Source organism: Salvelinus alpinus, chromosome 33, assembly GCF_045679555.1.
Source record: "Salvelinus alpinus chromosome 33, SLU_Salpinus.1, whole genome shotgun sequence".
Taxonomy (NCBI): Eukaryota; Metazoa; Chordata; class Actinopteri; order Salmoniformes; family Salmonidae; genus Salvelinus; species Salvelinus alpinus.
Window position 1 is genome coordinate 5866360 of NC_092118.1, and position 10622 is coordinate 5876981.

A 10622-nucleotide genomic window follows, 5' to 3' on the forward strand; every position below is an offset into this window, starting at 1 on the left:
TACAAAATCCCTTTTAGGCATTTATTAAAATGATCTCAGCGAAAGAGTACAAGATTTGGCACAATAACTGTTGGTCCTGTTCACAACTAAGTGCAATTCCAGCCTGACAACATGTTCCTCTATATATTAGCAGTAAATAAAATAAGAACAAAACACATAGCTATGTTAGTGCATATGTAACATATGTTGGAAAGCGACTTGAAGCAGTAAATATGCAGTATGGAATACTTGCGGTCTGAAAATGTACCGGTCAGAGAGTAGTTCTAAGACAGTGTGTAACAGTGGACAAGATAACAGAAACTCCACAAGCTCATTCTGGTGTTCTCTCTTGGACTATAAATACCTGCTTACAGACAACATATTTACTGCCATTGTTGGTGCAGCATGTGTACAGTGCCTTCGGAAAGTATTCAGACCCCTTGACTTTTTCCACATTTTGTTACGTTACAGCCTTTTTCTAAAATGTATTAAATCAATTACAATCCTCAGGAATTCACACAATACCCCATAATGACAAAGCGAAATAACTGGTTAAGCAATGTTTGCAAATTTATAAAAAACAGAAACACCTTATTTACATTAGTATTCAGACACTTCGCTATGAGACTCGAAATTGAGCTCAAGTGCATCCCGTTTCCATTGATCATCCTTAAGATGTTTCTACAACTTGATTGGAGTCCAACTGTGGTAATTTCAATTGATTGGACATGATTTGGAAAGGCCCACACCTGTCTATATACAGTGGCTTGTGAAAGTATTCACCCCCCTTGGCATTTTTCCTATTTTGTTGCCTTACAACCTGGAATTAAAATAGATTTTTTGGGGGGGGGTTGTATCATTTGATTTACACAACATGCCTACCACTTTGAAGATGCAAAATATTTTTTATTGTGAAACAAACAAAAAACACAAAAAAACTGAAAACTTGAGCGTGCATAACTATTCAATATGACCAGTGCAATATATCTGCTGGAGCGCGTGCTATGGGTGGGTGTTGCTATGGTGACCAGTGAGCTGAGATAAGGCCTCCTTTACCTAGCAAAGACTTATAGATGACCTGGAGCCAGAGGGTTTGGCGATGGATATGTAGTGAGGGCCAGCCAACGAGAGCATAGAGGTCGCAGTGGTGGGTAGTATATGGGGCTTTGGTGACAAAACGGATGGCACTGTGATAGAAAACTGGATGTAGTCTGATTAGAGTGTTGGAGGCTATCTTGTAAATGACATCGCCAAAGTCAAGGATCGGCAGGATAGTCAGTTTTACAAGGGTATGTTTGGCGGCATGAGTAAAAGAGGCTTTGTTGCGAAATAGGAAGACGATCTAGATTTCATTTTGGATTGGAGATGCTTAATGTGAGTCTGGAAGGAGAGTTTACAGTCTAACCAGACGCCTAGGTATTTGTAGTTGTCCACATATTCTAAGTCAGAACCGTCCAGAGTAGTGATGCTAGTCGGGCGGGAGGGTGCGTGCAGCAATCGGTTGAAAAGCATGCACTTAGTTTTACTAGCATTTAAAAGCAGTTGGAGGCCACGGAAGGAGTGTTGTATGGCGTTGAAGCTCGTTTGGAGGTTTGATAGCACGGTGTCCAAAGGTCCAGATGTATACAGAATGGTGTCGTCTGCGTAGAGGTGGATCAGAGAATCACCAGCAGCAAGAGCGACATCATTGATATATACAGAGAAGAGAGTCATCCAGAGAACTGAGCCCTGTGGCACCCCGATAGAGCTGCCAGAGGTCTGGACAACAGGCCCTCCGATTTGACACACTGAACTCCATCTGAGAAGTAGTTGGTGAACCAGGCGAGGCAGTCATTTGAGAAGCCAAGGCTATTGAGTCTGCCGATAAGAATGCGGTGATTGACAGAGTCGAAAGCCTTGGCCAGGTCGATGAAGACGGCTGCACAGTACTGTCTTTATCGACGGCGGTTATGATATCGTTTAGGAACTTGAGCGTGGCTGAGGTGCACCCATGACCAGCTCGGAAACCAGATTGCATAGTGGAGAAAGTATGGTGGAATTCAAAATGGTCTGTGATCTGTTTATTAACTTGGCTTTTGAAGATTTTAGAAAGGCAGGGCAGGATGGATATAGGTCTATAACAGTTTGGGTCTAAGGGGTCTCCCCCTTTGAAGAGGGGGATTGACCGCGGCAGCGTTCCAATCTTTGGAGATCTCAGACGATACGAAAGAGAAGTTGAATAGGCTAGTAATAGGGGATGCAACAATTTCGGCAGATAATTTTAGAAAGAGAGGGTCCAAATTGTCTAGCCCAGCTGATTTGTAGGGATCCAGCTTTTGCAGCTCTTTTAGAACATCAGCTGCTTGGATTTGGGTGAAGGAGAAGTGTGGGGGGGGTTTGGGCAAGTTGCTGCATGGGGTGCTGAGGTGTTGGCCGGGATAGAGGTAGCCAGGTGGAAAGCATGGCCAGCCGTTGAAAAATGCTTATTGAAATGATCGATTATCATAGATTTATCGGTGGTGACAGTGTTTCCTATCCTCAGTGCAGTGGGCAGCTGGGAGGAGGTGCTCTTATTCTCATGGTGCCACTTGCTTGGTGGTGCTCCTTGCTTAGTGGTGTTGCAGACTCTGGGACTCTTTCAGAACAGGTGTATATATACTGAGACCATATGACACTTAAATAAAGTCCACCTGTGTACAATCTAACTAATTATGTGACTTCTGAAGGTAATTGATTGCATCAGATCTTATTTAGGGGCTTCATAGCAAAAAGGGTGAATCATTTTTTGAAACAAGTAATTTTTTTAATTTCACTTCACCAATTTGGACTATTTTATGTAATTCCATTACATGAAATCCAAATAAAATGAATTTAAATGACATGTTGTAATGCAACAAAATTCTACAAACGCCAGGGGGGATGAATACTTTTGCAAGGCACTGTAAAGGTCCCACAGTTGACAGTGCATATCTGAGCAAAAACCAAGCCATGAGGTCGAAGGAATTGTCCGTAGAGCTCCGAGACAGGATTGTGTCGAAGCACAGAACTGGGGAAAGGTACCAAAACATTTCTGCAGCATTGAAGGTCCCCAAGAACACAGTGGCCTCCATCATTCTTAACTGGAAGAAGTTTGGAACCACAAAGACTCTTCCTAGAGCTCGCCGCTCGGCCAAACTGAGCAATCGGGGGAGAATGGTCTTGGTCTGGGAGGTGACCAAGAACCCGATCGTTGCTCTGACAGAGCTCTAGAGTCCTTCTGTGGAGATGGTTGTCCTTCGGGAAGGTTCTGCCATCTCTGCAGCACTCCACCAATCAGGCCTTTATGGTAGAGTGTCCAGACGGAACCCACTCCTCAGTAAAAAGCACATGACAGACCGCTTGGAGTTTGCCAAAAAGCACCTAAAGACTCTCAGACCATGATAAACAAGATTCTCTGGTCTGATGAAACCAAGATTGAACTCTTTGGCCTGAATGCCAAGCGTCACATCTGGAGGAAACCTGGCACTATCCCTACGGTGAAGCATGGTGGTGGCAGGATTATGCTGTGGGGATGTTTTTTAGCGGCAGGGATTGGGAGACTAGTCAGGATCGAGGGAAAGATGAATGGAGCAAAGTACAGAGAGATCCTTGATGAAAACGGCCCTCGTGCTTCTACACCTGCATTGCTTGCTGTTTGGGGTTTTAGGCTGGGTGTCTGTACAGCACTTCGAGATATTAGCTGATGTACGAAGGGCTATATAAAATAAACTTGATTTGATTTGATTTGAAAACCTGCTTCAGAGCGCTCAGGACCTCAGACCGGGAGTGAAAGTTTGCCTTCCAACAGGACAACGGCCCTCAGCACACAGCCAAGACAACGCAGGATTGGCCTCGGGGACAAGTCTTTGAATGTCCTTTAGTGGCCCAGCCAGAGCCCGGATTTGAACCCGATCAAACATCTCTGGAGACCTGAAGATAGCTGTGCAGCAACACTCCCCATCTAACATGACAGAGTTTGAGTGGATCTGCAGAGAAGAATGGGAGGAACTCCCCAAATACAGTTGTGCCAAGCTTGTAGCGTCATACCCAAGAAGACTCAAGGCTGTAATCGCTGCCAACGGTGCTTCAACAAAGTTGAATTAACAAACATTTCTAAAAACCTGTTTTTGCTTTGTCATTATGGGGTATTGTGAGTCGATTGATGAGGGGAAAAAACTATTTAATACATTTTAGAATAAGGCTGTAACCTAACAAAATGTGGAAAAAGTCTAGGGGTCTGAATACTTTTTGAAGGCACTGTACTTCAGTCACACATTGCTCCCTGATAAAATCTTCTCTCTGTTCTCCTCATACTGGTGGATCATCTTCTGCAGGTCATCGTCTGCCGAAATTACCTGAAAATATAGAAATACAAATACACTGAGTATACCAAATATTATGAACACTTTCCTAATATTGAGTTGCACCCCTCCCCCTTTTGCCCTCAGAACAGACTCAATTAGTCGGAGCATGGAGTCTTCAAAGTGTCGAAGGCATTCCACAGGGATGCTGGCCCATGTCGACTCCAATGCTTCCCACAATTGTGTCAAGTTGGCTGGATGTCCTTTGGGTGGTGGACCATTCTTGAGACACACGAGAAACTGTTGAGCGTGAAAAAAAACGGCATCGTTGCAGTTCTTGACACAAACCGGTGCACCTTGCACCTACTACCATACCCCGTTCAAAGGCACTTCAATGTTTTGTCTTGCCCAGTCACCCTCTGAATGGCACACATCCACACTCCATGTCTCAAGGCTTAAAACTCCTTGAACCGGTCTCCTCCCCTTCATCTACACTGACTGAAGTGGATTTACCAAGTGACATCAATAAGGGATCTTAGATTTCACCTGGTTTTGTATACTCAGTGTATATATCATTAAAATGTTGTGAAACTGCCTTTACAGATTATAGTAACGTGATACAAAAACAGAGCTGTGTTTAACAATCACTTACCTGCACACCTGTCTTTCTACTGAACCCTTGACTATTTCCCAACAATGAAAAACAAGGAATCCTTGACATAGATGACCAATACTCTGGTGCTTATCACAGGAGACACTAGAACGTATAAACAATGTTCCTCATTAATTGACCATTGTCCTCCAAACGCATGCCTGAAAATGATGGATCACTCACAAGGACTGGAGCAGGAACACTGAAGGACGTCTTCTTTATCAGCCAGTCTTCATACAGCTGATGGATTGCCTCTAGATATTCCTTTTAAAAAAAAGCGAGAAAGATAGTAGTTCGAGAGAGTAGGGCAAGAGACGAGTCTTAAAACTCCTCTGAAGTTAGACCAAGAACAGCACTGAGAGTTTGTCATTCTTCTACCCTCACCAAAGGAATGATCTTCTCCTCCTCCCTGCATCGCTCTTTCAGCCTCTCATGGCAGGTCTGTGGAGACGACTGGAGGTAAACTGAAACAGAGGAGGAACTAAGTGAACAAGGTTCTACCAAGGACCCAACATCATCAGAATAAAGTAGAAAGCGTGTGTTTCTGCACAGCTTACCGATAAGATCCATAGGAATGGCAATATTCTGAGTGATCCACTCAAACCACTCACTAAGAACAGCAAAGTCCACCTCGGGCATCTTCCCACTGCAGAGAGCAAAATATTGTGAAGTACATCAAATGAGCTAGATTGGGCACAAATGAAAACCAGCTATAAAGTGGTGTGAAATATACCATGTGCATTTGTAACAGTATAACTTTAGTACGTCCCCTCGCCCCGACGCGAACCAGGGACCCTCTGCACACATCAACAACTGACACCCACGAAGCGTCGTTACCCATCGCTCCACAAAGGCCACGGCCCTTGCAGAGCAAGGGGAAACCCTACTTCAGGTCTCAGAGCAAGTGACGTAACCGATTGAAATGCTATTAGCGCATACCCGCTAACTAGCTAGCCATTTCACATCCGTTACACATTACCTTCTGTAAAGATTTTCCACAAAGATGTACTTGGCACTGTAGATGGACCTTTCCATCATTCTCATTGGGGCTGACTGGAATCAACAAACACAAAACAGACCATGTTAATTATGCAATGTAAAATACAAGTCGTTGTACTTGGTGAAAGAGAAGTCTGTACTATTGATAGAACACATGCAACAGTAGTGAAACAGTAGGATATCAGTGCAACGTGTTCTGTGCAATGTTTTAGAGTACCTACTATTGTTGAGAGGTGTTGGTCCAGCATGGTTAGCTGAATATAGGTCTGTAGAGTGATGCCCCATCGAGTAGGGTCCTGGTACATCAACCCCTGCAGGAGGGGAGGAGATCTAACATCAGCATACAATATGTCATTTATCAAAATGAACCATCTTCTATAGAATGGTCACATACCAGGGGGTTGTGCCCTCGAACATTCCTCCATTTGGAAACTGGCTCAGTCAGCACCTGAGAAATCAAAAGTAAAATTGTGATTTAATTGTACCTTTTGTTTTACACACAGTGCAGCACAAGGAGGAAAGGAAAATGAAGGAATGCAAAAATGTTGAACAAGCATGTTGCATGTTTTTGTTGTTGTTTACCTCAATGTTACTGGTTTTGCTGAAATACTCTAGGCATGTTGTCTTCCCACTAGCAATGTTCCCCTCTATACAGATCTAAAGAAAAAGAACAAGATACATGTGTGGACTTCTCCCTCAGGTATATAGGCTTCAAATGTCTTAGTATCAATTTCAAAGATTTTCAAGGATTTAAAATGACAGTGTACCAGTACATACCACTAACTTATTCTTCTCCCCACTCCGCACCAGCTTTCCTTGGGTGGAGTAAGACTGCATTGTGAGATAACCTGACTTCTTGGTTTCAGCTTAAATCAGTACCTATGGTAAAGCCAAACAGATAAGGATGTTAATATGGGTGATGTAAGCAGGGCGATAGCTTTCTGCCCTGGTTTGGTTAGAGCAAATTGATGAGCAAGTAGCCTCACTGAGAGTAGTGGTAGATAATAGCAGTGCTCATGGATGAGTCTGACAGGAATGGCCATGTCTCGTTAGCATTTATTTTACATTTGCATCAAATTTAAATTCTTTACAGAATTTATTGGTAGTAGCTAAAGTGTGCTCAAAGTATAAGTGTAATGTTTCTAACATTTTCTGCCACATTATATTGTAAACTTGGCAATTCAAATTGTAACAGTATGAGTTAATATATTCTGTTGTTCTGATGCAACATTGTAACTCACATCATTTGTAACACGACATTGTAGCATTAGTCTACAGGGTGTTTCATTGTATCACTCTGTACCGAAACAATGTTTCAGACCAGCGAATAAATCAACCTTGTGCAAGGGCACCTACTTGAGACGTGCTGTGTATTGTTGCTATGGCCTCTCGTCTGGCAGAGCTCACCGCGCGTATCACCAAATATTTTGCAGGGAATAGTCACTAATCGCGCTGACATCAGAGCAGTGTGAGAATATAGTCGTGTAGCAGATCTCCACAAATTGTTAATACAAATAGATGTAAAGGAAATCTCGCATAATTATCTGAAACACACAGCGCTCGACCGTGAATTTCCACTCCAGTTCCGTGTGTCAAATAACCTCTTCCTGGTTCATGATATGGAGACGTAGTTTTTTTCCTATTGGTTGAAGCGCTTTATCTGTTCTGAGACCTGCATTCCCTTCACCAACTGCCATCACCATTGAGGGCAAAAAAAGATAGAAACTGATCCTCTTTCAGTGAGGGACTCGTGTATAGGTAACTACTGCTACCGTTATTTATGCCAGACTATCAGTACACCAATGATGAGGATCATTAAAATATATAAGGCTGCTCATAATGTTTTTACACCTCTATGTCTGTAGGCCTATATGAGAAAGTCAATCAAATATTTTCTGATTGTAATATTCTATACAGATTGATTGACATTTTCAGATCATGGTTAGTTTGTTTAGTGGCATGCAAGCAGTATGATAGGCCTAGTATGTTTAGCAGTGATGGGTGTTGAAACACTGCAACGGACTGTAATTTCCTGCAACTGAAAGGAAATTGCTTGTTCAGGAAACACAGACTGAGCTGGTTCTTTTGAAACTTAACATGACAGGCGACTGTTCCAAAACAACCAGTAACATCCCTTCATTAACCATGGAGGTTGATACTGCTTTTCTCAGATCCTTGAGGGGTGTCCTTAAATTAGCAGAGATGGTGAGACATTTTTCATACTTTGATAAACCACTGGGTTTTTGGAAAGACTTATCACCACAGATAAAGCCATATACTATAAACTTGATAAAAACAGCAAGAATGTATTGCACAGTATTGTTACAGGATATTACAATTGCTCACTCTTACAGAGAGATTATATTGACATACATTATTTCCTAAATATGTTGTCTATGAGAAAGCAGAACTAGAAGTGAATGTCAGAGCTGTAGTTCCTGTGAACTGTACAAACGTTAAACCCTGTAGTTGATGATGACGTTAAACAAGATACTGCATGCCCTCTAGTGGACATTACATTTTATTCAACAACAAAAAAGACCATCATTTTCATAGCTTTTGGTGTGAAACAACCATTTCAATATGTAGGATTAGACTATTCTTAAATATCTTTGAATGGAAACAATCATTTAGCATTTCCTATAATTTCCTAATTGACAATGCTCTCTGTTTCAGGGGACTATGTTTGTAGCCTTTGTGTGTTTTGCGGTAGCATCCAGGCCCAAATACATTGCAGCTACATGCATGGAGTTTGTGATCACATTCTCCCTGCTTCTGCTGTACACACTGAAGTTGAACAAGAAGCTGACTCTGTTCTTCTGGCCTCTCGTTGTAAGGAACCTATTCAATTACAGTACAGTGTTTACTGTAGGTCTTTTACATTGATTAGCTGCTGTGAAAATGTCAGGCAGTCAAGCTTTCTGAGTTACTTCCATTGTCTTTTCTTCTTCAGGATTTGTTCAACTCACTGTTCGCAGCAGTCTTCATACTTATCCTGAGTTTGATAGCAGTGTCCACTTACACAGTGACAGGGACCCTGGGTGGAGGGGTGAGATAAAAACAAATGTATTCCTTGTTGACCTTCTAATTGGGGGCCTTATAGAACTGGGTTTCTGGGTGAAGCCTCATCTTACACACCATCCTGTCAATAATGAACTGCCCGAAGGCATTACAATCCTTATGAACATTTCAAATAACATGAATATATACTGTAATCCCACATTTAGCACCCAGTACAACTAATGAATGAACTATTACAAAAAATGTCAGCTATAATTCTATCTTGTAGCCTATATCTAATATTAACACTAAGTCTTGTATATTTTCCTTATCCAGATAGTGGGTTTCATAGCAACAGGCCTGTGGTGTGTGGATGGTTACATGCTTTTCAAGAGGGTCACATTCAATCAACCAAGAACAGCAGCAACTGGCACTGTGAAGTGAAGACACCACAATTGTCTCTTCACATGCTCACTCGCAGAGTTCCTCTGTCTGTCTGTGTTCTTTCGCCCATCTTAATCTTTTTTGTGCACCGGGGCCTCCCTCTCCTCTTTCTACTCTGGTTAGAGCCAGTTTGCGCTGTTCTGTGAAGGGAGTAGTACACATCTTCAGTTTCATGGCAATTTCTCGCATGGAATAGCCTTCATTTCTTAGAACAAGAATAGACTGACGAGTTTCAGAAGAAAGTTATTTGTTTCTGGCCATTTTGAGCCTGTAATCGAACCCACAAATGCTGATGCTCCAGATACTCAACTAGTCTAAAGAAGGCCAGTTTTATTGCTTCTTTAATCAGGACAGCAGTTTTCAGCTGTGCTAACATAATTGCAAAAGGGTTTTCTAATGATCAATTAGCCTTTTAAAATGATAAACTAACACAACGTGCCATTGGAACACAGGAGTGATGGTTGCTGATAATGGGCCTCTGTACGTCTATGTAGATATTCCATAACAAATCAGTCGTTTCCAGCTACAATAGTCATTTACAACATTAACAATGTCTACACTGTATTTCTGATCAATTTTATGTTATTTTAATGGACAAAAAAATTTGCTTTTTTTTCAAAAACACTGTATTTCTGATCAATTTGATGTTATTTTAATGGACAATAAAATGTGATTTTCTTTCAAAAACAAGGACATTTCTACGTGACCCCAAACTTCTGAAAGGTAGTGTATGTGTAGGTTTAAAGGGGAAATCAGCATTTGAAACAATAACAAAGCTTGGCCCTGGCCCATTTTGGTAAAAACCTGAAGGGTATAGGGCTGGAGAAATGTAACCACTCTCAAATTCATAGACAGTATGCAAGGACTGACCATCAATGATATCAACATTTTAGTTATAACCATGTTTCGATGCTTTATAGTGTTTGTTTACAATTATTGGAGTAAAACAAGCTTATATTGTGGGTTCTGATGGGGTACGGCAGTAGAACTAAGCTCATGAGGCATTTATATATGAGTACATATATCATTCATTTCTAAATCCATAAGTTGATGTATCAACTGCAGATTGCCCATTTGTTTGTATAGCCTAATCAATGATGCAACAACACAATTATCATGTATAAAAAATAAATACACCTTTGAAACCTAGGCCTGTATCATTTTTGAAACACTGTCAGATTACGTAGGCCGAGTCCATTTCTACTTTATTCTTAAGTAATGTTTCTATTGCATTTTGAGCTGTTCATGAC

At 41.6% G+C, this 10622-nt stretch overlaps 2 protein-coding genes across 4 annotated transcripts; one reads left to right on the forward strand and one right to left on the reverse strand.

Annotated features, from left to right (window-relative positions):
- Positions 1 to 7: 7 nt before the first annotated feature.
- Positions 8 to 7552, reverse strand: LOC139563002 (thymidine kinase 2, mitochondrial-like). 3 transcript variants are annotated; one of them, XM_071381229.1, is made up of 10 exons: positions 7285 to 7552; positions 6706 to 6807; positions 6511 to 6585; positions 6323 to 6376; positions 6150 to 6239; positions 5909 to 5982; positions 5487 to 5575; positions 5314 to 5393; positions 5113 to 5193; positions 8 to 4331 (listed from the first exon to the last, which is right to left on the reverse strand). In XM_071381229.1, exons 2-10 carry the CDS (start codon positions 6763 to 6765, stop codon positions 4245 to 4247), a joined length of 690 nt encoding a protein of 229 aa, XP_071237330.1. In that variant the 5' UTR covers positions 6766 to 6807; positions 7285 to 7552; the 3' UTR covers positions 8 to 4244. The 3 variants fall into 3 exon arrangements, with proteins under 3 accessions (XP_071237330.1, XP_071237332.1, XP_071237331.1); XM_071381231.1 differs by having other exon boundaries at positions 7336 to 7541; XM_071381230.1 differs by having other exon boundaries at positions 7170 to 7541.
- A 480-nt stretch (positions 7553 to 8032) lies between these two features.
- On the forward strand, positions 8033 to 10521 carry LOC139563005 (chemokine-like factor). The gene is made up of 4 exons (XM_071381235.1): positions 8033 to 8133; positions 8605 to 8760; positions 8882 to 8977; positions 9265 to 10521. The coding sequence occupies exons 1-4, from the start codon at positions 8074 to 8076 to the stop codon at positions 9370 to 9372; spliced, it is 420 nt and encodes a 139-aa protein (XP_071237336.1). The 5' UTR covers positions 8033 to 8073; the 3' UTR covers positions 9373 to 10521.
- Positions 10522 to 10622: the final 101 nt, after the last annotated feature.

Excerpts from the sequence above, each read along its gene's own strand:
- LOC139563002 (XM_071381229.1), bottom strand. The coding sequence starts at position 6,765 with ATGCAGTCTTACTCCACCCAAGGAAAGCTGGTGCGGAGTGGGGAGAAG. Across the intron at positions 5,983-6,149 it reads ACCAACACCTCTCAACAATA|TCAGCCCCAATGAGAATGAT; the intron begins GTAGGTACTCTA and ends TGTTGATTCCAG. Across the intron at positions 5,194-5,313 it reads AGGAGAAGATCATTCCTTTG|GAATATCTAGAGGCAATCCA; the intron begins GTGAGGGTAGAA and ends TTTTTTTAAAAG.
- LOC139563005 (XM_071381235.1), top strand. The coding sequence starts at position 8,074 with ATGGAGGTTGATACTGCTTTTCTCAGATCCTTGAGGGGTGTCCTTAAA. Across the intron at positions 8,134-8,604 it reads TCCTTAAATTAGCAGAGATG|GGGACTATGTTTGTAGCCTT; the intron begins GTGAGACATTTT and ends TCTCTGTTTCAG. Across the intron at positions 8,761-8,881 it reads TGTTCTTCTGGCCTCTCGTT|GATTTGTTCAACTCACTGTT; the intron begins GTAAGGAACCTA and ends TTTCTTCTTCAG.